Genomic DNA, 27,769 nt, shown 5'->3' with positions numbered 1-27,769 from the left:
ATGGGGCTCCCAATCACGGCTGGTTGTGATACATGCTGGAAATGAACCAGGGTCTGTAGTGCTGCTGCCTTGGCACTGAGATGCAGTGCCTTAGGCGCCTCAGGAGACCCTTCAGATACTGTATGCGCATATCCTTCCGCAACATGTATTACATGATGCTGTTGATTATTCATTATCTAAAATACGAAAGCAGGCCATCCATCCATCTCACCAACAATCCATCAATACATTCGAGTAATGAACGGAGCTGGGTCATCAAAGGGCGTTTCGCTTAGGACTTCGACTTCTTTCTGTTTGTCCCAGCCACCGATCCGTCTGCTTGCCTTCACGCGTAGAACTGCAGAGACGCCATCTTGCTTGTTTTGAAGTTAGTTGGCGAAGTAACTTAGCCAGCTAGTTAATAAAAACGTTTAGCCAGCTAGTTAATTAAAGCGATTATTTAGGAACTTTTAAACTCCTTAACAAACCAGGCTCTTTTGAGGTTAGCTACTCTGTGAAGAGGACTGGTCGAAGCTGAGATGAACCAATTTGAACAGTTAAGTTGTCTGCCCGTCTGTGCTAGCAATGATTCCCATTCTGTAATGTAGTTAGCTACTCATTAAGATGCTATGGTTGATTTAGTAAGTGGTGAATGTGGGTAGTTATCAGCTACCCACAGTCCAGGTGAGAGAAACATCACCCAGATAGGCCAGTCGTGTGAGAAACTCGTCATCATGCAAGCGGTCAGACAAAGTGAAAATGATGGTCAGTAAAGAAAACTTTGAGCTCCTCAATTCAAAAAGACGTGTCAATAATTTGACCCAGGTAGCCTAGTGGTTAGTGCGTTGGGCAGGAACCGAAAGGATGGTCTAACGACTCCCTGAGCTGACAAGGTGAAAATCTGTAGTTCTGCCCCCGAACAAGGCAGTTTAACCCACTGTTCCTAGACCGTCATTGAAAATATGAATTTGTTCTTAACTGACTTGCCTAGTTAAATAAAAAACAAACAAACAAATAAGCAGCGCACTTCTGTATGTAGTAAAAACTTTAGATGGTCGCTGCCCATATCATTGCACAATGCAGAAAATACACGTGAGTTCAGGGACCTTGCTTTAAGTAGTGTCCAAAACGTCTTTCAAGCTGTCAAGCATTTTCATGGCAGCAAGAGCCTCTCGGTGGATGCTGCAGTGTATCCAAGTTGCCTAGGGAGCAACTGCTTGCACGTGCGTTAACACTCCTGTCTCCCTTTCATGGCTTTTGTGCCATCAGTACATTATATTTAACCTTTATTTAACTGTGTAGTGCCATCAGTACAGATACCAACACATCTTGACCACCAAAGTCCATATGATGTCACAAAGCTGTCAAGTACTTTAAAAATATCCTCTCCTGTTGTCCTGGTTTCCAGTGGTTTGCAGAAGAGGATGTCTTCCTTAATTGACCCCCCCATAAAAATAACGGACATATACCAGGAGTTGTGCCAGGCCCGTCATGTCTGTTGACTCATCCAGCTGTAACACGGAATTTACTGGCTTGTATGAGAAGCAGTAATTGTTTTCAAAACATCTCCTGTCGTGAAAGTGTTTTTATGGAGGCATTATCTGTGTATTTTTTTTTCCCTTTTCTACCAGCATTGTCCCAGCCATATCTGCGGCAGCAGGAAGAATTAAGTCCTCCACAATACCATGGGCCTTGCCTGTTCTAGCCCCTCGGTAGCTTACCATATAAGACGCTTCTAGCCCGTAATTAATGGTATTTGTTGCTTTTATACATGTCTTACTACTTGAATCTCGTCTTAATTCTCGCTCAAACTCCTGTGGCTTATTTTTCAAATTGGCATGTTTTGTTTCTAAATGTCTGTGCAAGCGTGAAGGTTTCGTCGAGTTGTGAGATAGTAGTTTTGCACATATAACACACTGTGGCTGAGGAAAGGCACTGCTCCCAATCTAAGTGAACCTCAAATCAATGTAGTTCTCATCATATTTGTGCCTCTTCGGTGGTCCATGTCCCTGTCTGTTCGGTGCTTTCCCGGGTAAGGGGGCAGTGGCTCTTCAGCTGCATCAGATTCACAGCTATCAGTGTCCATGCTAGCTGGACTAACAACATGTAGAATTACTGATGCCAGCATTGGATGTGGTCGTGTAAGCAGAACAACTTGTCGTCGACAGGTGCAGTACTGCTGGTAGTAGCAGTACTACCAGTAGAGCTGGTATGTGTCTCTATGGACGCGGCCTTACTTTTTTAAACAATTTATCAATTTTTGTGCAAACGGAATGAGCAGCAGCTACATTTGGCCTCATACGGATCGTTGGTGGAATTCCCGCAAGAGAGTAACTGTTAATGGGATTGGATGTTAATTATTTGACTCAGCTACCTGTATTTGACATTTGTTTTTATATCCGTTCGTAAATCCAGGGCGTTGTCAGATTATCTGTTCGTAAATCCAGGGCGTTGTCAGATTATCCGTTCGTAAATCCAGGGCGTTGTCAGATTATCCGTTCGTAAATCCAGGGCGTTGTCAGATTATCTGTTCGTAAATCCAGGGCGTTGTCAGATTATCTGTTCGTAAATCCAGGGCGTTGTCAGATCATCTGTTCCTAAATCCAGGGCGTTGTCAGATTATCCGTTTGTAAATCCAGGGCGTTGTCAGATTATCTGTTCGTAAATCCAGGGCGTTGTCAGATTATCTGTTCGTAAATCCAGGGCGTTGTCAGATTATCTGTTCGTAAATCCAGGGCGTTGTCAGATTATCCGTTCGTAAATTCAGAGTGATTCACAGAGTGATTCGCTCTCGGAGCATTCAGAGCACACACTGGACGCTCTGGCCGAGGACTAGGGTTGATCTGAGCGTTCAACAGCAGTCACGCTAACTGGCTAACGTTGGCTAGCTACTTCCAGACACATAATGAGAGAACACCTCACTCTGACCATTTTCCTCACCCTAGCAGGTCTGGTTAGGCTGTTTTCATGTTATCCAGAGTGTTGGTGACTAACTGTGCTGCTGGCAACAATTTAATGAAGCTTTTTTTTTTGCCGACGTTTACTGACACCGGCCATATTCAATGGTTGTTGAGCGTTCGTAAATTCATTAGTTATTCTGCGCGAGAGTGAGTAGATAGCCAGAATTAACTATGTCCATTAAAACATACAACAACGATACCACTTAGCTAAGAATGTCAATAAATGTTGGGTAGTTAGTTTGATAGCAGATAGTTAATATACTGCCTGGCAAGTTTGATGAATTAGTTGCCAACTAACTAATTAGGTAACTAGCTAACATACCGGTGCATACTGCTGTAATGCTATGCAGTTTGTAAGTGTAGCTAATGATTTGGGAAGGCACATTTGACAGGGCATGTCAGATCAAAAACAAATAAAATCAAATATTTGTCACATACACATGGTTAGCAGATGTTAATGGTCACCTGGTTAGCAGATGTTAATGGTCACCTGGTTAGCAGATGTTAATGGTCACATGGTTAGCAGATATTAATGGTCACATGGTTAGCAGATGTTAATGGTCACATGGTTAGCAGATGTTAATGGTCACATGGTTAGCAGATGTTAATGGTCACATGGTTAGCAGATGTTAATGGTCACATGGTTAGCAGATGTTAATGGTCACATGGTTAGCAGATGTTAATGGTCACATGGTTAGCAGATGTTAATGGTCACATGGTTAGCAGATGTTAATGTGAGTGTAGCAAAATGCTTGTGCTTCTAGTTCCGACAATGCAGTAATAACCAACGAGTAATCTAACCTAACAATTTCACAACTACCTTAAAGGAATTAAGAATATGTGTAAAGGAATTAAGAATATGTACATAAAAATATATGAATGAGTGATGGTACAGAACGGCATAGGCAAGATGCAGTAGATGGTATAGAGTTCAGTATATACATATGAGATGAGTAATGTAGGGTATGTAAACATTATATAAAGTGTCATTGTTTAAAGTGACTAGTGATACATTTTTTTCATAAATTTTTCCATTCATTGAAGTGGCTGGAGTTAAGTCAGTGTGTTGGCAGCAGCCACTCAATGTTAGTGGTGGCTGTTTAACAGTCTGATGGCCTTGAGATAGAAGCTGTTTTTCAGTCTCTCGGTCCCAGCTTTGATGCACCTGTACTGACCTTATCTTCTGGATGATAGTGGGGTGAACAGGCAGTGGCTCGGGTGGTTGTCCTTGATGATCTTTATGGCCTTCCTGTGACATCGGGTGGTGTAGGTGTCCTGGAAGGGCTGGTAGTTTACCCCCTGTGATGCGTTGTGCAGACCTCACTACCATCTGGAGAGCCTTATGTCAATGGAATTGTCCGTAGAGCTCCGAGACAGGATTGTGTCGAGGCACAGATCTGGGGAAGGGTACCAAAACATTTTTGCAGCATTGAAGGTCCCCAAAAACACAGTGACCTCCATCATTCTTAAATTGAAGAAGTTTGGAACCACCAAGACTCTTCCTAGGGCCGGCCAAACTGACCAATCGGGGGAGAAGGGCCTTGGTCAGGGAGGTCCCCAAGAACTCGATGGTCACAGACATTGCTCCAGAGTTCCTCTGTGGAGAACCTTCCAGAAGGACAACCATCTCTGCAGCACCACACCAATCAGGCCTTTATGGTAGAGTGGCCAGGTGGAAGCCACTTCAGTAAAAGGCACATGGCAGCCCGTTTGGAGTAAAAAATAAATAAAAAGGCAAATAAAGGACTGAGACCATTAGAAACAAGATTCTCTGGTCTGATGAAACCAAGATTGAACTCTGTCTTGAATGCCAAGCGTTAGTTTTAAACAGAGACAGCGGGGGTTCCAACTGTAGAACCCAGTTCTGCGCTAATGTTTTGAATATAAAAATGGATTTTATCAAACAAATCTGAGCTACATTATATGTCTGGGACCCTCAGGATGGCAAATCCAAGTAAGAGTACTGAATGTAAGCACATTATTTACCTTCAGAGGTGAATGTATCAAACCAGTTGCAGTGATAAGTGTTTTGTTGCGCACTCTCAAACAATAGCATTTTCTTTTTTCACAGTAATAGCTACTGTAAATTGGACTCAGCTTAAATTCTTGTTAATCTAACTGCATTCTGCCCATAGAAGACATGTTTATGTCCTGGAAAGTTGGATGTTACTTGTGTCATTCTAGTCACGTTAGCGCACGTTAGCAACAACTGTCCCGGTTTAGGGACACCGATCCTGTAGAGGTTTTAATCCATGTTTCAGTACCAACAGCACAGTTGGCATTGCTGACAAAGGCCCACCGTACCTTTGAAGAACATTGAGTGGGGTCTGTGTGTTACTGGCTGTGATTGGGATTTCACTTTGCAAGAATGTGCAAGCCACAAACTCTGCTTCCATTGGTTCAGTTTTGGTTAGATCCAGCAATAGCTTGACCTTGTTCACATCCAAACAGTTTGGGCTCTAAGGATCCATGGCACACCGAGCTTCCACCAGATGACCATTTCCTTCTTGATGACATTTCCCCCAGCACGGCATCCACTGTGCTGAAAAACAGTGTTTTACACTCCCGCTCGTCTCATCTTGCTGACCCACTGTGCTGTCAACTACATACTCTTGCAGACTTTAATGTCCGCAAATCTCTGCCCTGTTAATGCTTTCAATAAGACTGTGGCCTCTCACATCTGTGCCATATTTCACCAAGCATATCTGTGATGTTGTCACTTGATTTCAAAATGACTGGCAATATGGCCCGTCCATGTGATCAAGTCTTCTCAGTTTTACCCCAGAGTACTGTGCTACCACTATGGGTTTCCTAAAGAATTTGTAGGAGCTACACACAATGAAAAGTGCTATCTCCTCCTCAGACAACAGCACCACAACCAAATGAAAAGAGCTATCTCCTCCTCAGACAACAGCACCACAACCAAATGAAAAGTGCTATCTCCTCCTCAGACAACAGCACCACAACCAAATGAAAAGTGCTATCTCCTCCTCAGACAACAGCACCACAACCAAATGAAAATTGCTATCTCCTCCTCAGACAACAGCACCACAACCAAATGAAAAGTGCTATCTCCTCCTCAGACAACAGCACCACAACCAAATGAAAAGTGCTATCTCCTCCTCAGACAACAGCACCACAACCAAATGAAAAGTCCTATCTCCTCCTCAGACAACAGCACCACAACCATAGCACAACAACTAGGGCTGTGGCTGTCATGACATTACTTTCAGACGGTTTTTGTCATGCAAAAGACAGCCGGCCTCACGGTATCGACAGTTTTAATGAACATAAATAAGTTGACCATTTCCAGGCCTCCACACTTACAAGCCGCTGATGCACACCTTTGGAACATCTACATTCTAATAAATCAATTGATTAGACACCACAATGAATCCATTGATTATACACCACAATAAATCTATTGATTAGACACCACAATAAATCTATTGATTATACACCACAATAAATCCATTGATTATACACAACAATAAATCCATTATTTTAGGCAGGTTTTAAAGAAATGAAGAGAATGTATTCCATAAGAAATGTAATGAGTTGTCCTACTGTATGGTATCTGGCTCTGCTCCATGCTATAGGCTGTAACCTTGTTCATTTAGCTGACAAGATATGGTCAAGTCCTATGTCATTTTATTTTCTGATTTTATTGTAAGAATATTAATTGAATTTAGCTGAATAAAATAGGAATGGTGCGAGTGCACATACAGTTGGTCATGGAGTGTATGTGGACACCTGCTCGTCCAACATCTCATTCATGAGAATTAATATGGAGTTGGTCCCCCTTTTGCTGCTATAGTAGCCTCCACCCTTCTGGGAAGGCTTTCCACTAGTTGTTGGAACATTGCTGTTATAACAGCCTCCGCTCTTCTGGGAAGGCTTTCCACTAGATGTAGGAGCATTGCTGCTATAACAGCCTCCACTCTTCTGGGAAGGCTTTCCACTAGATGTAGGAACATTGCTGTTATAACGGCCTCCACTCTTCTGGGAAGGCTTTCCACTAGATGTTGGGACATTGCTGCTATAACAGCCTCCACTCTTCTGGGAAGGCTTTCCACTAGATGTAGGAACATTGCTGCTATAACAGCCTCCACTCTTCTGGGAAGGCTTTCCACTAGATGTAGGAACATTGCTGTTATAACAGCCTCCGCTCTTCTGGGAAGGCTTTCCACTAGATGTAGGAGCATTGCTGCTATAACAGCCTCCACTCTTCTGGGAAGGCTTTCCACTAGATGTAGGAACATTGCTGTTATAACGGCCTCCACTCTTCTGGGAAGGCTTTCCACTAGATGTAGGAACATTGCTGTGGGGACTTGCTTTCATTCAGCCACAAGAGCATTAGTGAGGTCGTGCACTGATGTTGGGCGATTAGGCCTTACTTGCAGTCGGCGTTCTAATTCATCCCAAAGGTATCAATCCAGCTAACTAGCTATCTGTGTGTGTACACATACACACATTAAAGATGATGCCTCAGGGGATCAGGAGTGATAGGGTGTATAATGTGTGTGTATATTCTCTCCCCCCAGTCTGAAAGATGACGACCCAGAGGATCAGGATGAGACAGTCTGTAACCGGGAGGAAGACGGCTCCATCAACAACAACCGACGCAAGGTACGCAACACACACCAGACACGTACACAGTGAACCCCCTCCCAAAACCCTCATCTCTATCAACTCTGTTGTCTATCAACTCTGTTGATAGAGTGTGTGTGTAGAGGCCAGTGTGTGTGTAGAGGCCAGTGTGTGTGTTACCCTTCTCCTCCTGTCAACGAGACAACCCTTTCCTGTGGTTACCCATCTCCTTCTGTCAACGAGACAACCCTTTCCTGTGGTTACCCATCTCCTCCTGTCAACGAGACAACCCTTTCCTGTGGTTACCCATCTCCTCCTGTCAACGAGACAACCTTTTCCTGTGGTTACCCATCTCCTCCTGTCAACGAGACTATGTATGTATGTATGTGTGTGTGTGTATATATATATATATATATATATATATATATATTACTGCTCAAAAAAATAAAGGGAACACTAACATAACACATCCTAGATCTGAATGAATGAAATATTCTTATTAAATACTTTTTTCTTTACATAGTTGAATGTGTTGACAACAAAATCACACAAATTATCAATGAAAACCAAATTTATCAATTTGGAGTCACACTCAAAATTAAAGTGGAAAACCACACTACAGGCTGATCCAACTTTGATGTAATGTCCTTAAAACAAGTCAAAATGAGGCTCAGTAGTGTGTGTGGCCTCCACGTGCCTGTATGACCTCCCTACAACGCCTGGGCATGCTCCTGATGATGGGGCGGATGGTCTCCTGAGGTATCTCCTCCCAAACCTGGACTAAAGCATCCGCCAACTCCTGGACAGTCTGTGGTGCAACGTGGCATTGGTGGATGGAGCGAGACATGATGTCCCAGATGTGCTCAATTGGATTCAGGTCTGGGGAACGGACGGGCCAGTCCATAGCATCAATGCCTTCCTCTTGCAGGAACTGCTGACACACTCCAGCCACATCTAGCATTGTCTTGCATTAGGAGGAACCCAGGGCCAACCGCACCAGCATATGGTCTCACAAGGGGTCTGAGGATCTCGTCTCGGTACCTAATGGCAGTCAGGCTACCTCTGGCAAGCACATGGAGGGCTGTGCGGCCCCCCAAAGAAATGCCACCCCACACCATGACTGACCCACCGCCAAACCGGTCATGCTGGAGGATGTTGCAGGCAGCAGAACGTTCTCCACGGCGTCTCCAGACTGTTACGTCTGTCACATGTGCTCAGTGTGAACCTGCTTTCATCTGTGAAGGGCACAGGGCGCCAGTGGCGAATTTGCCAATCTTGGTGTTCTCTGGCAAATGCCAAACATCCTGCACAGTGTTGGGCTGTATGTAAGCACAACCCCCACCTGTAGACGTCGGGCCCTCATACCACCCTCATGGAGTCTGTTTCTGACCGCTTGAGCAGACACATGCACATTTGTGGCCTGCTGGAGGTCATTTTGCAGGGCTCTGGCAGTGCTCCTCCTTCTCCTCCTTGCACAAAGGCGGAGGTAGCGGTCCTGCTGCTGGGTTGTTGCCCTCCTACGGCCTCCTCCACGTCTCCTGATGTACTGGCCTGTCTCCTGGTAGCGCCTCCATGCTCTGGACACTACGCTGACAGACACAGCAAACCTTCTTGCCACAGCTCGCATTGATGTGCCATCCTGGATGAGCTGCACTACCTGAGCCACTTGTGTGGGTTGTAGACTCCGTCTCATGCTACCACTAGACTGAAAGCACCGCCAGCATTCAAAAGTGACCAAAACATCAGCCAGGAAGCATAGGAACTGAGAAGTGGTCTGTGGTTATCACCTGTAGAACCACTCCTTTATTGGGGGTGTCTTGCTAATTGCCTATAATTTCCACCTGTTGTCTATTCCATTTGCACAACAGCATGTGAAATGTATTGTCAATCAGTGTTGCTTCCTAAGTGGACAGTTTGATTTCACAGAAGTGTGATTGACTTGGAGTTACATTGTTGTTTAAGTGTTTTTTTTTTTTTGAGCAGTGTATATACAGTGCCTTGCGAAAGTATTCGGCCCCCTTGAACTTTGCGACCTTTTGCCACATTTCAGGCTTCAAACATAAAGATATAAAACTGTGTTTTTTTGTGAAGAATCAACAACAAGTGGGACACAATCATGAAGTGGAACGACATTTATTGGATATTTCAAACTTTTTTAACAAATCAAAAACTGAAAAATTGGGCGTGCAAAATTATTCAGCCCCCTTAAGTTAATACTTTGTAGCGCCACCTTTTGTTTCGATTACAGCTGTAAGTCGCTTGGGGTATATCTCTATCAGTTTTGCACATCGAGAGACTGAAATGTTTTCCCATTCCTCCTTGCAAAACAGCTCGAGCTCAGTGAGGTTGGATGGAGAGCATTTGTGAACAGCAGTTTTCAGTTCTTTCCACAGATTCTCGATTGGATTCAGGTCTGGACTTTGACTTGGCCATTCTAACACCTGGATATGTTTATTTTTGAACCATTCCATTGTAGATTTTGCTTTATGTTTTGGATCATTGTCTTGTTGGAAGACAAATCTCCGTCCCAGTCTCAGGTCTTTTGCAGACTCCATCAGGTTTTCTTCCAGAATGGTCCTGTATTTGGCTCCATCCATCTTCCCATCAATTTGAACCATCTTCCCTGTCCCTGCTGAAGAAAAGCAGGCCCAAACCATGATGCTGCCACCACCATGTTTGACAGTGGGGATGGTGTGTTCAGCTGTGTTGCTTTTACGCCAAACATAACGTTTTGCATTGTTGCCAAAAAGTTCAATTTTGGTTTCATCTGACCAGAGCACCTTCTTCCACATGTTTGGTGTGTCTCCCAGGTGGCTTGTGGCAAACTTTAAACAACACTTTTAATGGATATCTTTAAGAAATGGCTTTCTTCTTGCCACTCTTCCATAAAGGCCAGATTTGTGCAATATACGACTGATTGTTGTCCTATGGACAGAGTCTCCCACCTCAGCTGTAGATCTCTGCAGTTCATCCAGAGTGATCATGGGCCTCTTGGCTGCATCTCTGATCAGTCTTCTCCTTGTATGAGCTGAAAGTTTAGAGGGACGGCCAGGTCTTGGTAGATTTGCAGTGGTCTGATACTCCTTCCATTTCAATATTATCGCTTGCACAGTGCTCCTTGGGATGTTTAAAGCTTGGGAAATCTTTTTGTATCCAAATCCGGCTTTAAACTTCTTCACAACAGTATCTCGGACCTGCCTGGTGTGTTCCTTGTTCTTCATGATGCTCTCTGCGCTTTTAACGGACCTCTGAGACTATCACAGTGCAGGTGCATTTATACGGAGACTTGATTACACACAGGTGGATTGTATTTATCATCATTAGTCATTTAGGTCAACATTGGATCATTCAGAGATCCTCACTGAACTTCTGGAGAGAGTTTGCTGCACTGAAAGTAAAGGGGCTGAATAATTTTGCACGCCCAATTTTTCAGTTTTTGATTTGTTAAAAAAGTTTGAAATATCCAATAAATGTCGTTCCACTTCATGATTGTGTCCCACTTGTTGTTGATTCTTCACAAAAAAATACAGTTTTATATCTTTATGTTTGAAGCCTGAAATGTGGCAAAAGGTCGCAAAGTTCAAGGGGGCCGAATACTTTCGCAAGGCACTGTATATACACATTATATTATTATTATTATATATGGGTATAATGTGGGAGGTAACATGTAGATATATACACATTATATTATTATTATTATATATAGGTATAATGTGGGAGGTAACATGTAGAGACAGTGTAATCAAAGTATTCAGACCCCTTGACTTTTTCCACATTTTGTTATGTTACAGCCTTATTCTAAAATGGATTCTTCTTTTTTTCAATCTACACACAATAGCCCATAATGACAAAGCAAAAACAGGTTTTTAACCCATACCCTTTGATATGAGACTCGAAAATGAGCTCAGGTTCATCCTGTTTCCATTGATCATTCTTGAGATGTTTCTACAACTTGATTGAAGTCCACCTGTGGTAAATTAAATTGATTGGACATGATTTAGAAAGGAACACACCTGTCTATACAAGGTCCCACAGTTGACAGTACATGTCAGAGCAAAAACCAAGCCGTGAGGTTGAAGGAATTGTCTGTAGAGCGCTGAGACATGATTGTGTCGAGGCACAGATCTGGGAAAGGGTACCAAAAAATGGCTGTAGCATTGAAGGTCCCCAAGAACACAGTGGCCTCCGTAATTCTTAAATGGGGGAGTTTGGAACCAGCAAAACTCTTCCTAGAGCTGGCCGTCCGGCCAAACTGAGCAATCGGGGGAGAAAGGCCTTGGTCAGGGAGGTGACCAAGAACACGATGGTCACTCTGACAGAGCTCTAAAGTTCCTCTGTGGAGATGGGAGAACCTTCCAGAAGGACAACCATCTCTGCAGCACTCCACCAATCAGGCCTTTATGGTAAGAGTGGCCAGACGGAAGCCACTCCTCAGTAAAAGGCACATGACAGCCCGTTTGGTGTTTGCCAAAAAGCACCTAAAGGACTCGGGCCACGAGAAACAAGATTCTCTGGTGAACTCTTTGGCCTGAATGCCAAGCATCATGTCTGGAGGAAACCTGGCACCATCCCTATGGTGAAGCATGGGGGTGGCAGCATCATACTGTGGGAATGTTTTTTAGTCGCAGAGACGAGTCAGGATAGAGGGAAAGATGAACGGAGCAAAGTACAGAGAGATCCTTGATGAAAACCTGCTCCTGAGCGCTCAGGACATCAGACTTGGTAGAAGGTTCACCTTACAACAGGACAATGACCCTAAGCACACAGCCAAGACAACGCAGGAGTGACTTCGGGACACGTCTCTGAATGTCATTGAGTGGCCCAGCCAGAGCCCGGACGTGAACCCGATCGAACATCTCTGGAGAGACCTGAAAATAGCTGTGCAGCGACGCTCCCCATCCAACCTGACAGAGCTTGAGAGGATCTGCAGAGAAGAATGGGAGAAACTCTCCAACTACAGGTGTGCCAAGCTTGTAGTCTCAAGCTCTGTTGTACCAAAAACTCAAGGCTGTAATCGCTGCCAAAGGTGCTTCAAAGTACTGAGTAAAGGGTCTGAATACTTATGTAAATGGGGTAGTTCAGTTTTATTTTTAATAAATTAGAAATGTCAAAACCTGTTTTTGCTTTGTCGTTATTTGGTATTGTGTGTAGATTGAGGGGGAAACAATTTAATCCATTTTAGAATAAAGCTGTAACCTACACACTACCCCATAAGACTTAGGGTAAAAACAGGTTAGGGCGAAAACAGGTTCGGGTTAGGGCGAAAACAGGTTAGGGTAAAAACAGGTTTTAGACATTAAAGATAAAAAGATAGAAATGTGACATTTAAATAAGTATTCAGACCCGTTACTCAGTACTTTGTTGAAGAACCTTTGGCAGCGATTACAGACTCGCGTTTTCGTGGGTATGATCAGTGGTTTAAATTACCCCAAAAAACCTACTTAAGTACAGATACTTTAAAGTACTTCTTAACAAACCATTACAGACAACAAGGGAAGCACAGCCGAGAGCTGCCCAGTGACACGAGCCTACCAAGCGAGCTAAACTACTTTAATGATTGCTTCGAGGCAAATAACACGGAAACATGCATGAGAGCACTAGCTGTACCAGAAGACTGTGTTCACGCTCTCTGCAGCCGATGTAAGACCTAAACAGGTCGTCATTCACAAGGCCGCAGGGCCAGACAGATTACCAGGACGTGTACTGCGATGCGAGCATGTGCTGACCAACTGGCAAGTGTCTTCAGTGACATTTTGAACCTCTCCCTGTCCGAGTCTGTAATACCAATATGTTTGAAGCAGACCACCATAGTCTCTGTGCTCAAAAACACTATAGTAACCTGCCTAAATGACTACTGACCCGTAGCACTCACATCTGTAGCCATGAAGTGCTTTGAAAGCCTGGTCATGGCTCACATCAACACCATTATCCCAGAAGCCCTAGACCCACTCCAATTTGCATACCGCCCAAACAGATCCACAGATGATGCAATCTCTATTGCACTCCAAACTGCCCTTTCCCACCTGGATATGTGAGAATGTTATTTATTGACTACAGCTCAGCATTCAACACCATAGTGCCCTCAAAGCTCATCAATAAACTAAGGACCCTGGGACTAAACACCTCCCTCTGCAACTGGATCCTGGACTTCCTGCTGGGCTGCCCCCAGGTGGTAAGGGTAGGATTCAACACATCCGCCACACTGATCCTCAACACAGGTGCCCCTCAGGTGTGCGTGCTCAGTCCCCTCCTGTACTCCCTGTTCACCCACGACGGCACGGCCAGGCACGACTCCCAACACCATCATTAAGTTTGCAGACGATACAACAGTGGTAGGGCTGATCACGGACAACAACGAGACCGCCTATAGGGAGGTCTTTAATTATTTGTTTTATTTCTTATTCATATTATTACTTTTTTGAAACTGCATTGTTGGTTAGGGGCTCGTAACTAAGCATTTCACTGTAAGGTCTGCTACAGCTGTTGTATTCAGCGCATGTGACTAATAAAATTAGATTTAAAATTAGATTTACTTTACTGTTTATATTTTTGAAAACTTTTACTCCACTACATTCCTAAAGAAAATAATGTACTTTTTACTCCATACGTGGATGCACCTGAGCTCAATTTCGAGTGTCATAGCAAAGGGTCTGATTTCATGTAAATAAGGTATTTCTGTTAGATTTTTTTATTATTTAGCAAAAATGTCTCAACCTGTTTTTGCTTTGTCATTATGGGCTATTGTGTGTAGATTGAGGATTTTTTATTTAATCAATTTTCTAATAAGACTGTAACGTAACAGAATGTGGAGAAGGGGTCTGAATACTTTCTGAGGGTGCTGTGTAAACTAGAGAGATAAGATGGATTGTAATTATTGTTCTACAACATTATCTCTCTAGACAAATGCCTCCTATTCAACCTTAATGCAATTATTCTTGTCCTCAGATACAGGCCCCCTTCCCCTCTGCCCAAATACAATGCACAAAGACCATTCCATCCAACCCATAACACAATAATTACTACTGCTAGGCTACTTATAAACATATTAAAACTGGCTTAAGTCAGTCTCCAACAGTATTCACTGTATGTGATGTATGTAAGATGGTCAAGTCAGGCCATTAGCATGGTCGCATCCCATCCACTATAACCATACCTTTTGATATGTACAGTTGAAGTCGGAAGTTTACATACACTTAGGTTGGAGTCATTAAAACTCATTTTTCAACCACTCCACAAATTTCTTGTTAAACAACTATAGTTTTGGCAAGTCGGTTAGGACATCTACTTTGTCCATGACACAAGTCATTTTTCCAACAATTGTTTACAGACAGATTATTTCACTTATAATTCACTGTATCACAATTCCAGTGCCTTTAAACAGCTTGGAAAATTCCAGAAAATGATATCATGGCTTTAGAAGCTTCTGATAGGCTAATTGACATAATTTGAGTCAATTGGAGGTGCACCTGTGGATTTATTTCAAGACCTAGCTTCAAACTCGTAAACCGCCGTCAAAAAGCCAGACTGCGGTTTGCAACTGCACGTGTGGGGACAAAGATCGTACTTTTTGGAGAAATGTCCTCTGGTCTGATGAAACAAAAATAGAACTGTTTGGCCATAATGACCATCGTTATGTTTGGAGGAAAAAGGGGGAGGCTTGCAAGCCGAAGAACACCATCCCTGTGAAGCACGGGGGTGGTAGCATCATGTTGTGGGGGTGCTTTGCTGCAGGAGGGACTGGTGCCCTTCACAAAATAGATGGCGTCATGAGGAAAGAAAAGCATGTGGATATATTGAAGCAACATCTCAAGACAGTCAGGAAGTTAAAGCTTGGTCACAAATGGGTCTTCCAAATGGACAATGACCCCAAGCATACTTCCAAAGTTGTGGCAAAATAGCTAAAGGACAACAAAGTCAAGGTATTGGAGTGGCCATCACAAAGCCCTGACCTCAATCCTATAGAAAATGTGTGGGCAAAACTGAAAAAGCGTGTGCGAGCAAGGAGGCCTACAAACCTGACTCAGTTACACCAGCTCTGTCAGGAGGAATGGGCCAAAATTCACCCAACTTGTTGTGGGAAGCTTGTGGACGGCTACCCGAAACGATTGACCCAAGTTAAACAATTTAAAGGCAATGCTACCAAATAGTAATTTAGAAGGTGATGATAGATGATAGAAATAAAAGCTGAAATAAATAATGATCTACTATTATTCTGGCATTTCACATTCTTAAAATAAAGTGGTGATCCTAACTGACCTAAAACAGGGAATTTTTACTAGGATTAAATGTCAGGAATTGTGAAAAACTGAGTTTAAATATATTTGGCTGAGGTGTATGTAAACATCCGACTTCAACTGTATCTTTGTGTGTAACCCTCCAGGATGAAGCTAATAAGAACGGTGGGAAGTGGATCATCAGGCTGCGGAAAGGTCTGTTTTTATTACTATTATTACTAAACCTCCCTTTTTTAAATGTCGACTTTGGGCAAAAACGCCAAAATAACAACTTAACTGATCAGTGCTCCACATAGAGAATGATAGAAGCTTCTTGTGGCCAAAGGTTGTTTTAGCAGCGCCATTGAGGGCTTCTGCCATTTTAAAGTAGTCAACTGGGTTGGGATTCCTATGGGTTGTAGCATCAATGGTGCTGCCCATGATGTCACAGACACTATAATGGCACAGATATAAAGATGAGTCCTCTATCTATCGCTATGATGTACCATCATACCAGGTAATTTAATACTGAAAAATAAAATAATTGATAAATAAAATATTTAACTCCAGAAGTGCCTTTTTATTCCGATCTCTACAGCTTCCATCTAAAAACAAATCCTTTGAAATGACATCACCACATCCTGGAGGAGTTACTGGCTAGCTACAGTGGCCAGTCGTCAGTCACGGCGCGCATGACCAGAATGACACATCAATGAAGCACCAAAGACCCCATTTCAATTAAAACATTTAGAAAGACGCTGATGTTGGACCGTTTTTCCTGACCATTCTAAACCCCCCTTTAACATTCTAAACCCCCCTTTAACATTTTAAACCTCCCTTTAATGTTCTAAATGTAATTTTTAACATTGTAAATGTCACCTTTATTTAACTAGGCAAGTTAAGAACTATTTCTTATTTACAATGACTCCCTACACCAGCCAAACCCGGACGACGCGGGGCCAATTGTGCGCTGCCCAAAGGGGCTCCCAATCACGGCCGGTTGTGATACAGCCTGGATTCGAACCAGGGTGTCTGTAGTGATGCCTCTAGCACTGAGATGCAGTAACTTAGACCTTTTGCGCCACTCGGGAGCCCAAACATCCTTTTAACATTCTTAAACCTCCTATTTGCATTCTAAGCTCTTCTTTAAACCTGTCTTTTAATATTGTTCTTATTGTATTGTTGAGAACATTATTCTGGCCATGTTAATGTTGTTGTTGACAGGTCTGGCCAGCAGGTTCTGGGAGAACATTATTCTGGCCATGTTAATATTGTTGTTGACAGGTCTGGGCAGCAGGTTCTGGGAGAACATTATTCTGGCCATGTTAATATTGTTGTTGACAGGTCTGGGCAGCAGGTTCTGGGAGAACATTATTCTGGCCATGTTAATGTTGTTGTTGACAGGTCTGGCCAGCAGGTTCTGGGAGAACATTATTCTGGCCATGTTAATGTTGTTGTTGACAGGTCTGGGCAGCAGGTTCTGGGAGAACATTATTCTGGCCATGTTAATATTGTTGTTGACAGGTCTGGGCAGCAGGTTCTGGGAGAACATTATTCTGGCCATGTTAATATTGTTGTTGACAGGTCTGGGCAGCAGGTTCTGGGAGAACATTATTCTGGCCATGTTAATATTGTTGTTGACAGGTCTGGGCAGCAGGTTCTGGGAGAACATTATTCTGGCCATGTTGTTAATATTGTTGTTGACAGGTCTGGGCAGCAGGTTCTGGGAGAACATTATTCTGGCCATGTTGTTAATATTGTTGTTGTTGACAGGTCTTGCCAGCAGGTTCTGGGAGAACATTATTCTGGCCATGTTGGGAGAACAGTTCATGGTGGGAGAGGAGATCTGTGGGGTGGTGGTCTCTATACGGTTCCAGGTACACACACACACGCATACACACATGCGCATACACACACACACACACACACACACACAGGCTGAATCTCTTGGGCCCTAAGCCCTTTATCGATTGGCCACTTGCTGATAGTGATCACTACGTTTTTTGGGGCCAAAATGAGCATTGAGACGATGCCCAGTTGACGTCCCACTTGTCATTATAAAAAATGCTCACGAATGAATTTAGATTTTATCTCCCGCGACTCGCTATGAAACATGGGCACTTAGGACAGTGCCAGTCAAAAGTTTGGACACACGTACTCATTCCAGGGTTTTTCTTTAGTAAAAATATTGTCTACATTGTAGAATAATAGTGAAGATATTAACTCTATGAATTAACATATGGAACCATGTAGTAACCAAATAAGTGTTAAACAAATCCAAATATATTTGAGATTCTTCAAAGTATGACAGCTTTGCACACTCTTGGCATTCTCAACCAGCTTCATGAGGTAGTCACCTAGAATGCATTTCAATTAACAGGTTTCCTTGTTACTTTGTGGAATTGATTTCCTTAATGTGTTTGAGCCAATCAGTTGTGTTGTGACAAGGTAGCCTTATTTGGTAAAAGACCAAGTCCATATTATGGCAAGAACAGCTCAAATAAGCAAAGAGAAACGACAGTCGATCATTACTTTAAGACACGAAGCTCAGTCAATCCAGAAAATGTCAAGAGCTTTGAAAGTTTCTTCAAGTGCAGCCACAAAAAACATCAAGCCCTATGATGAAACTGGCTCTCATGAGGGCCGCCACAGGAAAGGAGGCCCAGAGTTCCCCCTGCTGCGGGGAGGCCTAGAGTTCCCCCTGCTGCGGGGAGGCCCAGAGTTCCCCCTGCTGCGGGGAGGCCCAGAGTTCCCCCTGCTGCGGGGAGGCCCAGAGTTATCAGCCTCAGAAATTGCAGTCCAAATAAATGCTTCACAGAGTTCAACAGACACATCTCAACATCAACTATTCAGAGGAGACTACATGAATCAGGCCTTAATGGTCGAATTGCTGCAAAGAAACCACTACTAAAGGACAACAATAAGAGTAAGAGACTTGCTTGGGTCAAGAAACACAAGCAATGGACATTTGATTGGTGGAAATCTGTCCTTTTGTTCTGATGAGTCCAAATTTGAGAGTTTTGGTTCCAACCGCTGTGTGTTTGTGAGACGCGGAGTAGGTGAACGGATGATCTCCGCATATGTGGTTCCCACCGGGAAGCTTGGTGGTATGGGGGTGCATTGCTGGTGACACTGTCTGCGATTTATATAGAATTCAAGGCACTTTTAACCAGCATGGCTACCACAGCATTCTGCAGAGATACGCCATCCCATCTGGTTTGGGCTTAGTGGGACTATCATTTGTTTTTCAACAGGACAATGACCCAACACACCTCCAGGCTGTGTAAGGGCTATTTGACCAAGGAGAGTGATGGATTGCTAATGTAATGGGAATATGACGAGGCTGGTTCAGGCTTACAGCCAGCTAGCAAGCTAATGTAATGGACAAGTTTTCGTGTACATTAATCACCAATACAGCTCATTCAAGCACTAAACTCCTTAGCTAGATTAAAAATTGCGTGACTAAGACCTCGTTAACTTGTTTTCTGTTGACTTATTTTACTATTTTTGAGGGCAAAGTAGTTGTGACTAAGTGAGGTGCTGAAATTGTTGGGATGAACTTGCTGCGACGGCCGATGAAGAGGCTTCCAAAGGCTGCAGTGGAGCCCTCGATGACTCCACAACTATTTGAGATTGACTGAACACGCATATCGAGTGTTCAAAGTGTTCGGTTTGAGATTCAGCCTCACTCACTCGCCTGTCTGTCTGTCTGTCTGTCTGTCTGTCTGTCTGTCTGTCTGTCTGTCTGTCTGTCTGTCTGTCTGTCTGTCTGTTTATCTATACTCTCTGTCTGTCTGTCTGTCTGTCTGTCTGTCTGTCTGTCTGTCTGTCTGTCTGTCTGTCTGTCTGTCTGTCTGTCTGTCTGTCTGTTTATCTATACTGTCTGTCTGTCTGTGTCTGTCTGTCTGTGTCTGTCTGTCTGTCTGTCTGTCTGTCTGTCTGTCTGTCTGTCTGTCTAGGAGGACATCTTGTCTATATGGAATAAGACGGCCAGCGATCAGGTGACGACATCTAGAATCCGAGACACTCTTCGGCGCGTCCTGAACCTCCCTCCCAACACCATCATGGAGTACAAGACACACAACGACAGCCTCAAGTACGATTCGCACACACACACTCCCACCATCGTGTACACACGACCACTCACTGTGTACTGTGTTATCTCTATAGATAATTCAAACTTTTTTTTATTGATCTCTGTTTTCTTTTTAGGGATAATTCCAGCTTCCGCAACACAAAGATCACCCTGTGAAGAGAGACGGAAGAGGAAGAGATGCAAACCACCGTTTCTCCTGAAGTTATACTGTTTCCTCATAAATGATAACATGACTCTGTCACATTTCTCACATCTCTCGGCATCTCTCTTTCTCTCTCGGCATCTCTCTTTCTCTCTCGGCATCTCTCTTTCTCTCTCGGCATCTCTCTTTCTCTCTCGGCATCTCTCTTTCTCTCTCGGCCTCTTTCTCTCTCAGCGTCTCTCTCGGCGTCTCTCTCTTTCGCTCTCGGCGTCTCTCTTTCTCTCTCTTTCTCTCTCGGTGTCTCTCTCTTTCTCTCTCTTTCTCTCTCGGCGTCTCTCCCTTTCTCTCTCGGCTTCTCTCTCTTTCTCTCTCGGCGTCTCTCTCTTTCTCTCTCGGCTTCTCTCTCTTTCTGTCTCGGCTTCTCTCTCTTTCTCTCTCGGCTTCTCTCTCTTTCTCTCTCGGCATCTCTCTCGGCTTCTCTCTCTGGCTCTTTCTCTCCAGGGTTCACAAGGTGATTGAGGTGCTTAAAATACTTTGAATTAGCACTCTGAAATGGAACACCTTGAAATTCTGATGTTTTCTCAAGTTGGTACTTGAAAAGTACTTGAATTAAAGGAGAACAGAAAATGATCAAATATGTTTATGAAAAAAGTATTGGTCTTGCATTCTACCCAGTTTTATTTCCTCACGTTACGTTCCATGCTCTGGTTGCCAGGCGAGATCGCTCATTCCACCCACTCCGCCAGGCAGGTCCAAAACTGACTGATTAGGTTCCGCCAAACATCACATCGATAGCTAAAAGGCCAGGCATGTAGATTTAACCTGTTGTGGGTATGGAACATTTCTGGGATCTTTTATTTCAGCTCATGAAACATTCACATGGGTGATTCGACCCTGAAGAGCGACATGAAGCGGCAAAGACAACTCTGCATCCTGCGCCGGCGCCAGTTCTACGTTGTGACTTTTTCTCTGCAATGACCTCCAGAGCATTTTTACCAATCGCGCCATTCACCGGGGTCCTGCGACATTCAATTTTATCAAGCGGCAGCCAGGCTCCTGGCGTTCTGTTGGCTGTTCACCCGAGCAGCGACACTAAAGCTGCCAGTTGGAAGCGAGATGCTTTTTCGTAGATATTAAGATTCCCAAATGTGCAATAAAAATACAATAGTCATTAATACTCAAATGACATCATCCGTACTGACGATTCATGTATATAATAAAGCAACGTATTGAGTATAACTTGTAAGGTAGTGTATAACTTTAGTGATGAATAATATAGTCATTTTTTTCCATTAAGGTTGTGGCGATATACTGTCATCTGGTGGCAACTAGAAACAATTGCATAATCCCATTTTATTGGTCACATACACATGGTTAATATTACAAACTGATGGTCCTTGAAAATAAATATTAGTGCTTGAAAAAGTACTTAAGTCCTTGAATTTGACTTGCCGCTGTCTGTATGAATCCTGTCTCTCTTTTGCTACCTGTTTCTCTCGCTGCATTTCTCTCCCTGCATTTCTCTCTCGCTGCATTTCTCTCTCTCCCTGCATTTCTCTCTCTCCCTGCATTTCTCTCTCTCTCGCTGCATTTCTCTCTCTCCCTGCATTTCTCTCTCTCTCGCTGCATTTCTCTCTCTCCCTGCATTTCTCTCTCTCGCTGCATTTCTCTCTCTCGCTGCATTTCTCTCTCCCTGCATTTCTCTCTCTCCCTGCATTTCTCTCTCTCTCCCTGCATTTCTCTCTCTCTCCCTGCATTTCTCTCGCTGCATTTCTCTCTCTCGCTGCATTTCTCTCTCTCCCTGCATTTCTCTCCCTGCATTTCTCTCTCTCTCCCTGCATTTCTCTCGCTGCATTTCTCTCTCTCCCTGCATTTCTCTCTCTCCCTGCATTTCTCTCTCTCTCGCTGCATTTCTCTCTCTCCCTGCATTTCTCTCTCTCTCGCTGCATTTCTCTCTCTCTCCCTGCATTTCTCTCTCCCTGCATTTCTCTCTCTCTCGCTGCATTTCTCTCTCTCCCTGCATTTCTCTCGCTGCATTTCTCTCTCTCCCTGCATTTCTCTCTCTCTCCCTGCATTTCTCTCTCTCTCGCTGCATTTCTCTCTCTCCCTGCATTTCTCTCTCTCTCCGTGCATTTCTCTCTCCCTGCATTTCTCTCTCTCTCCCTGCATTTCTCTCTCTCTCCCTGCATTTCTCTCTCTCTCCCTGCATTTCTCTCTCTCCCTGCATTTCTCTCCCTGCATTTCTCTCTCTCTCCCTGCATTTCTCTCGCTGCATTTCTCTCTCTCGCTGCATTTCTCTCTCTCGCTGCATTTCTCTCTCGCTGCATTTCTCTCTCTCCCTGCATTTCTCTCTCTCTCGCTGCATTTCTCTCTCTCCCTGCATTTCTCTCTCTCGCTGCATTTCTCTCTCCCTGCATTTCTCTCTCTCTCCCTGCATTTCTCTCTCTCTCTCGCTGCATTTCTCTCTCTCCCTGCATTTCTCTCTCTCTCCCTGCATTTCTCTCTCTCTCCGTGCATTTCTCTCTCTCCCTGCATTTCTCTCTCTCTCCCTGCATTTCTCTCTCTCTCCCTGCATTTCTCTCTCTCCCTGCATTTCTCTCTCTCCCTGCATTTCTCTCTCTCTCCCTGCATTTCTCTCTCTCCCTGCATTTCTCTCCCTGCATTTCTCTCTCTCTCCCTGCATTTCTCTCGCTGCATTTCTCTCTCTCGCTGCATTTCTCTCTCTCGCTGCATTTCTCTCTCTCGCTGCATTTCTCTCTCTCCCTGCATTTCTCTCTCTCGCTGCATTTCTCTCTCGCTGCATTTCTCTCTCTCGCTGCATTTCTCTCTCGCTGCATTTCTCTCTCTCGCTGCATTTCTCTCTCTCGCTGCATTTCTCTCTCTCGCTGCATTTCTCTCTCTCCCTGCATTTCTCTCTCGCTGCATTTCTCTCTCTCTCGCTGCATTTCTCTCTCTCGCTGCATTTCTCTCTCTCGCTGCATTTCTCTCTCGCTTCCTCTCGCTGTGTTTCTCTCGCTGCATTTCTCTCTCGCTGTCTCTCTTGCATTTCTGAGAGTGTTTCACTGCGGAGATGGAGTAGTGCGTTGCTATGGAAACTAGTGTGATACTATGGAGACATGAGCGTCCTCTTTTTGCAACTTGTCCCTGAGTTGCCACAACAGGCCAGTGGGACCAACTCTCTGCGTGTGTGTGTGTGATGGTGTTAATGTTCCCTAACCCTACAGAAATAAATGTGTTTTTAGTATCCTGTCTGACTACTTCATTATTACATTGACCCTAATCTTGCTTAAAAAAAGCTGAATACCCGTGACCTGTGGGAATGCTTATTGCATTTTGATAATACATTAACGGGCTAAACTCTGCCCCGGTCATTGAACTTAGCCAACGGGGCCGGCTCTACGGGGCGGTGAAGAGGTCATTGAACTTAGCCAACGGGGCCGGCTCTACGGGGCAGTGAAGAGGTCATTGAACTTAGCCAACGGGGCCGGCTCTACGGGGCAGTGAAGAGGTCATTGAACTTAGCCAACGGGGCCTGCTCTACGGGGCAGTGAAGAGGTCATTGAACTTAGCCAACGGGGCCGGCTCTACGGGGCAGTGAAGAGGTCATTGAACTTAGCCAACGGGGCCGGCTCTACGGGGCAGTGAAGAGGTCATTGAACTTAGCCAACAGGGCCGGCTCTATGGGGCGGTGAAGCCCGGCATTGAACTTAGCCAACAGGGCCAGCTCTACGGGGCGGTGAAGAGGTCATTGAATTTAGCCAACAGGGCCGGCTCTACGGGGCGGTGAAGCCGGGCATTGAATTTAGCAAACAGGGCCGGCTCTACGGGGCGGTGAAAAGGTCATTGAACTTAGCCAACAGGGCCGGCTCTATGGGGCGGTGAAGAGGTCATTGAACTTAGCCAACAGGGCCGGCTCTACGGGGCGGTGAAGCCGGGCATTGAACTTAGCCAACAGGGCCGGCTCTACGGGGGGGTGAAGCCGGGCATTGAACTTAGCCAACAAGGCCGGGCATGGAAGCCCCAGATGGAATTGTTGCTCCCACAGTTTTGTTTCTTCATGAACACAACAAATGGTGTATGAATTACTATGCCTGGATTTGCCATTCAAGAGCAGACAGGGAAAGAGGCTTTACACCAGACTGGCTTTGTTTATAAATTGTGTTGTAAAGGCTGTGTCCCCTTTTGGTGGAATGAAGCAACTCCCATGAAGCGAATCATCCAACTCCGCTAACTTTCAATCTGTGTAAAGGGTCAAACAAATCGTGGATATTATGCAGAAAAGCTGCTGTGTCAAAATAGGTTTCAGAATGTTGGTCAAGATGAATAATGGCAGTTAAAGAATTGATTGTGAACGCATGACCTACAAACACTGCTAAATTGCAAAATAGTTGGGAAGAGATTTTCGATGTTCCCATTCCATGGCACATGGTTAATGAATTGATACGCAAAACAACGCCGGATTCAAAACTTCACATTTTTCAATATATATTACTATACAAAATACTTGCAACTAATAGAATGTTATATATATGGGGGATACAATCTTCCCAGCTCTGCAGATTCTGCTGTGAGGAGTCATTAGATCATTTATTTTGGTATTGTCCATATGTAGCTCATTTTTGGTCACAGGTCCAGGAATGACTGAAGAATTGCAACATTTGCCTAGAACTAACTCTACAGATAATGGGTGATTTGAAAAGCCATAGTCAATCAATAATATAATAAGTATTTTAGCAAAAATTGTTATTTTTAATTTACAATCTGTAGAAGCTATGCGAATAGGAAGGTTCAATTATTTTGTGAAGCATCACAGCACAGTTTAAAAATATATGGCAAGTAGAAATGTTGAGAGACAGATGGGAAGGGTTGAGTGGAGCTGAAGGGTGGGACTAACAACAAGATAAACAATGTAGGGCATAAGGGATCTGTAGAATGTATATAGGTTTGGAGCTTTTGTGAAATAGCATAGTTACAAATAGAAATCATCAAACTGGATGGACATCAGAAATAGAGGACTAAGAACAAACAAGAGAGAACTATTGTAAAGTAGACTGTGTCTGTAGAAGGTGTATAAGATGTATGGATTGAAGGTAGAAGCAGAAGCAGAAGTGTTTATTAGTTTACTTCAATTGGGGGATCGGCAGAAGGGTTTGCGGGAATAATAATAAAGGTATATTCTTTTAAAAAGTATGTATGTCTATATAGGTATGTGTATGTATATATGTGTGTATGTATGGATATATATATTTACCAAAAAAATATGTGGGATTGGAAATTATGCAGACAATTAAATTGGAAGCAACATTCTTTCTGCAATATTAAGCTGATCCACCCTAAAAAAAAAAAAAAAACACTGATATTGATCTTCGGCATGATTTTTTTTGTACAATTCTATAGCGTAGGAGGTAGGGGAAGTGGGAGAGGAGGCAGAGGAGATGGGAGAGGAGGCGGAGGGGATGGGAGAGGAGGCGGAGGGGATGGGAGAGGAGGCGGAGGGGATGGGAGAGGAGGCGGAGGGGATGGGAGAGAAGGCGGAGGGGATGGGAGAGGAGGCGGAGGGGATGGGAGAAGAGGCGGCGGGGATGGGAGAGAAGGCGGAGGGGATGGGAGAGGAGGCGGAGGGGATGGGAGAGGAGGCGGAGGGGATGGGAGAGGAGGCGGAGGGGATGGGAGAGGAGGCGGAGGGGATGGGAGAGAAGGCGGAGGGGATGGGAGAGGAGGCGGAGGGGATGGGAGAGGAGGCGGAGGGGATGGGAGAGGAGGCAGAGGGGATGGGAGAGGAGGCGGAGGGGATGGCTGAAATACAATTTATGGTGGATGTTTCTACTCTTTTAAAAGAGAAAATGGCAAAGATTAACAACGACATTCAGACTAGGGAGGCGCCTCCGAGATTCAGACTAGGGAGGCCCCTCAGAGATTCAGACTAGGGAGGCCCCTCAGAGATTCAGACTAGGGAGGCCCCTCCGAGATTCAGATTAGGGAGGCCCATCCGAGATTCAGACTAGGGAGGCCCCTCCGAGATTCAGACTAAGGAGGCCCCTCCGAGATTCAGACTAAGGAGGCCCCTCCGAGATTCAGACTAGGGAGGCCCCTCCGAGATTCAGACTAAGGAGGCCCCTCCGAGATTCAGACTAAGGAGGCCCCTCCGAGATTCAGACTAAGGAGGCCCCTCCGAGATTCAGACTAAGGAGGCCCCTCCGAGATTCAGACTAAGGAGGCCCCTCCAAGATTCAGACTAGGGAGGCCCCTCAGACAGCACCACATCCTAAAGATCCTGGTTAGACAATTAAGGTAAACCAATCTGGACCTAATATTATGGTAAAACTTCAAGGGAAAGAAACCCCGGTGTTAGTGGACACAGGAACTATTCTATCCACATTGGTAAACTTTCTGGATTAGAATGACCTCTTACTAGGAAAACTATTGATGTTTACGGTATATCCTCCACTCCAGTAATGTATTTTCAGAACAAGCCCATGCCTTGTGCAGTCGGCCCTATTAGTGTTGAAAATGATTTCCTGTACTCACCCTCTCAACAGTTTAATGTATTAGGAAGAGATTTGTTAACCAAATTAAATGCAACTATTTCCTGTACTCCAGATGGCGTATTTGTATATATCCTGTTAAAAAGGAGGAACCATACACACAGTTTCTCTCCCCTGCTCTGAAATGCAAGATCAACTGTTTGAAAATGCTGACTTGGTGTTTTACAAAAGTTGGACTACTCCAAGGATGTGTTAAAAGATGTGTACGCTGGATGTTAATCTCCAGTCTAAACATGCCCTATGCTATTATGTGAATGGTTGAATTTGACAACATTCCTCATGTCACCACAGACACTAAAACAAAACTGGAAATGATGCAGAAAACAGTAAGGAGTAGTTCAATCCATAGTGTATGTTTTAATCTGGTGAACATTAGTATCTGGCTGGTGTATGTTTTAATCTGGTGAACATTAGTATCTGGCTGGTGTATGTTTTAGTCTGGTGAACATTTAGTATCTGGCTGGTGTACGTTTTAATTTGGTGAACATTAGTATCTGGCTGGTGTATTTTAATCTGGTGAACATTAGCATCTGGCTGGTGTATGTTTTAATCTGGTGAACATTTAGTATCTGGCTGGTGTACGTTTTAATTTGGTGAACATTAGTATCTGGCTGGTGTATGTTTTAGTCTGGTGAACATTTAGTATCTGGCTGGTGTATTTTAATCTGGTATTTTAATCTGGTGAACATTTAGCATCTGGCTGGTGTATTTTAATCTGGTGAACATTAGCATCTGGCTGGTGTATTTTAATCTTTTGAACATTAGTATCTGTCTGGTGTATTTTAATCTGGTGAACATTAGTATCTGGCTGGTGTATTTTAATCTGGTGAACATTACGATCTGGCTGGTGTATTTTAATCTGGTGAACATTAGCATCTGGCTGGTGTATTTTAATCTGGTGAACATTAGCATCTGGCTGGTGTATTTTAATCTTTTGAACATTAGTATCTGTCTGGTGTATTTTAATCTGGTGAACATTAGTATCTGGCTGGTGTATTTTAATCTGGTGAACATTACGATCTGGCTGGTGTATTTTAATCTGGTGAACATTTAGTATCTGGCTGGTGTATTTTAATCTGGTATTTTAATCTAGTGAACATTTAGTATCTGGCTGGTGTATTGTAATCTGGTGAACATTACGATCTGGCTGGTGTATTTTAATCTGGTGAACATTTAGCATCTGGCTGGTGTATTTTAATCTGGTGAATTTTTTTGTATCTGGCTGGTGTATTTTAATCTCTTAT

General features: G+C 44.0%; 1 protein-coding gene across 3 annotated transcripts; it reads left to right on the top strand.

Annotated features, from left to right (window-relative positions):
* The first annotated feature begins 311 nt into the window (after window positions 1-311).
* Window positions 312-23,224, top strand: LOC149973535 (eukaryotic translation initiation factor 4E type 2-like). 3 transcript variants are annotated; one of them, XM_090214978.1, is made up of 6 exons: window positions 312-535; window positions 7,484-7,568; window positions 15,910-15,958; window positions 17,516-17,619; window positions 19,702-19,838; window positions 19,955-23,224. In XM_090214978.1, the coding sequence occupies exons 1-6, from the start codon at window positions 519-521 to the stop codon at window positions 19,992-19,994; spliced, it is 432 nt and encodes a 143-aa protein (XP_090071104.1). In that variant the 5' UTR covers window positions 312-518; the 3' UTR covers window positions 19,995-23,224. The 3 variants fall into 3 exon arrangements, with proteins under 3 accessions (XP_090071104.1, XP_090071106.1, XP_090071105.1); XM_090214979.1 differs by lacking the exon at window positions 17,516-17,619 and having other exon boundaries at window positions 322-535; window positions 19,955-20,615; XM_090214980.1 differs by lacking the exons at window positions 15,910-15,958; window positions 17,516-17,619 and having other exon boundaries at window positions 19,955-20,615.
* Window positions 23,225-27,769: the final 4,545 nt, after the last annotated feature.

This window comes from Oncorhynchus mykiss, chromosome 21 (genome assembly GCF_057628025.1).
Source record: "Oncorhynchus mykiss isolate SJ-2025 chromosome 21, ASM5762802v1, whole genome shotgun sequence".
Taxonomy (NCBI): Eukaryota; Metazoa; Chordata; class Actinopteri; order Salmoniformes; family Salmonidae; genus Oncorhynchus; species Oncorhynchus mykiss.
This window is presented reverse-complemented; position numbering and strand designations above follow the sequence as displayed.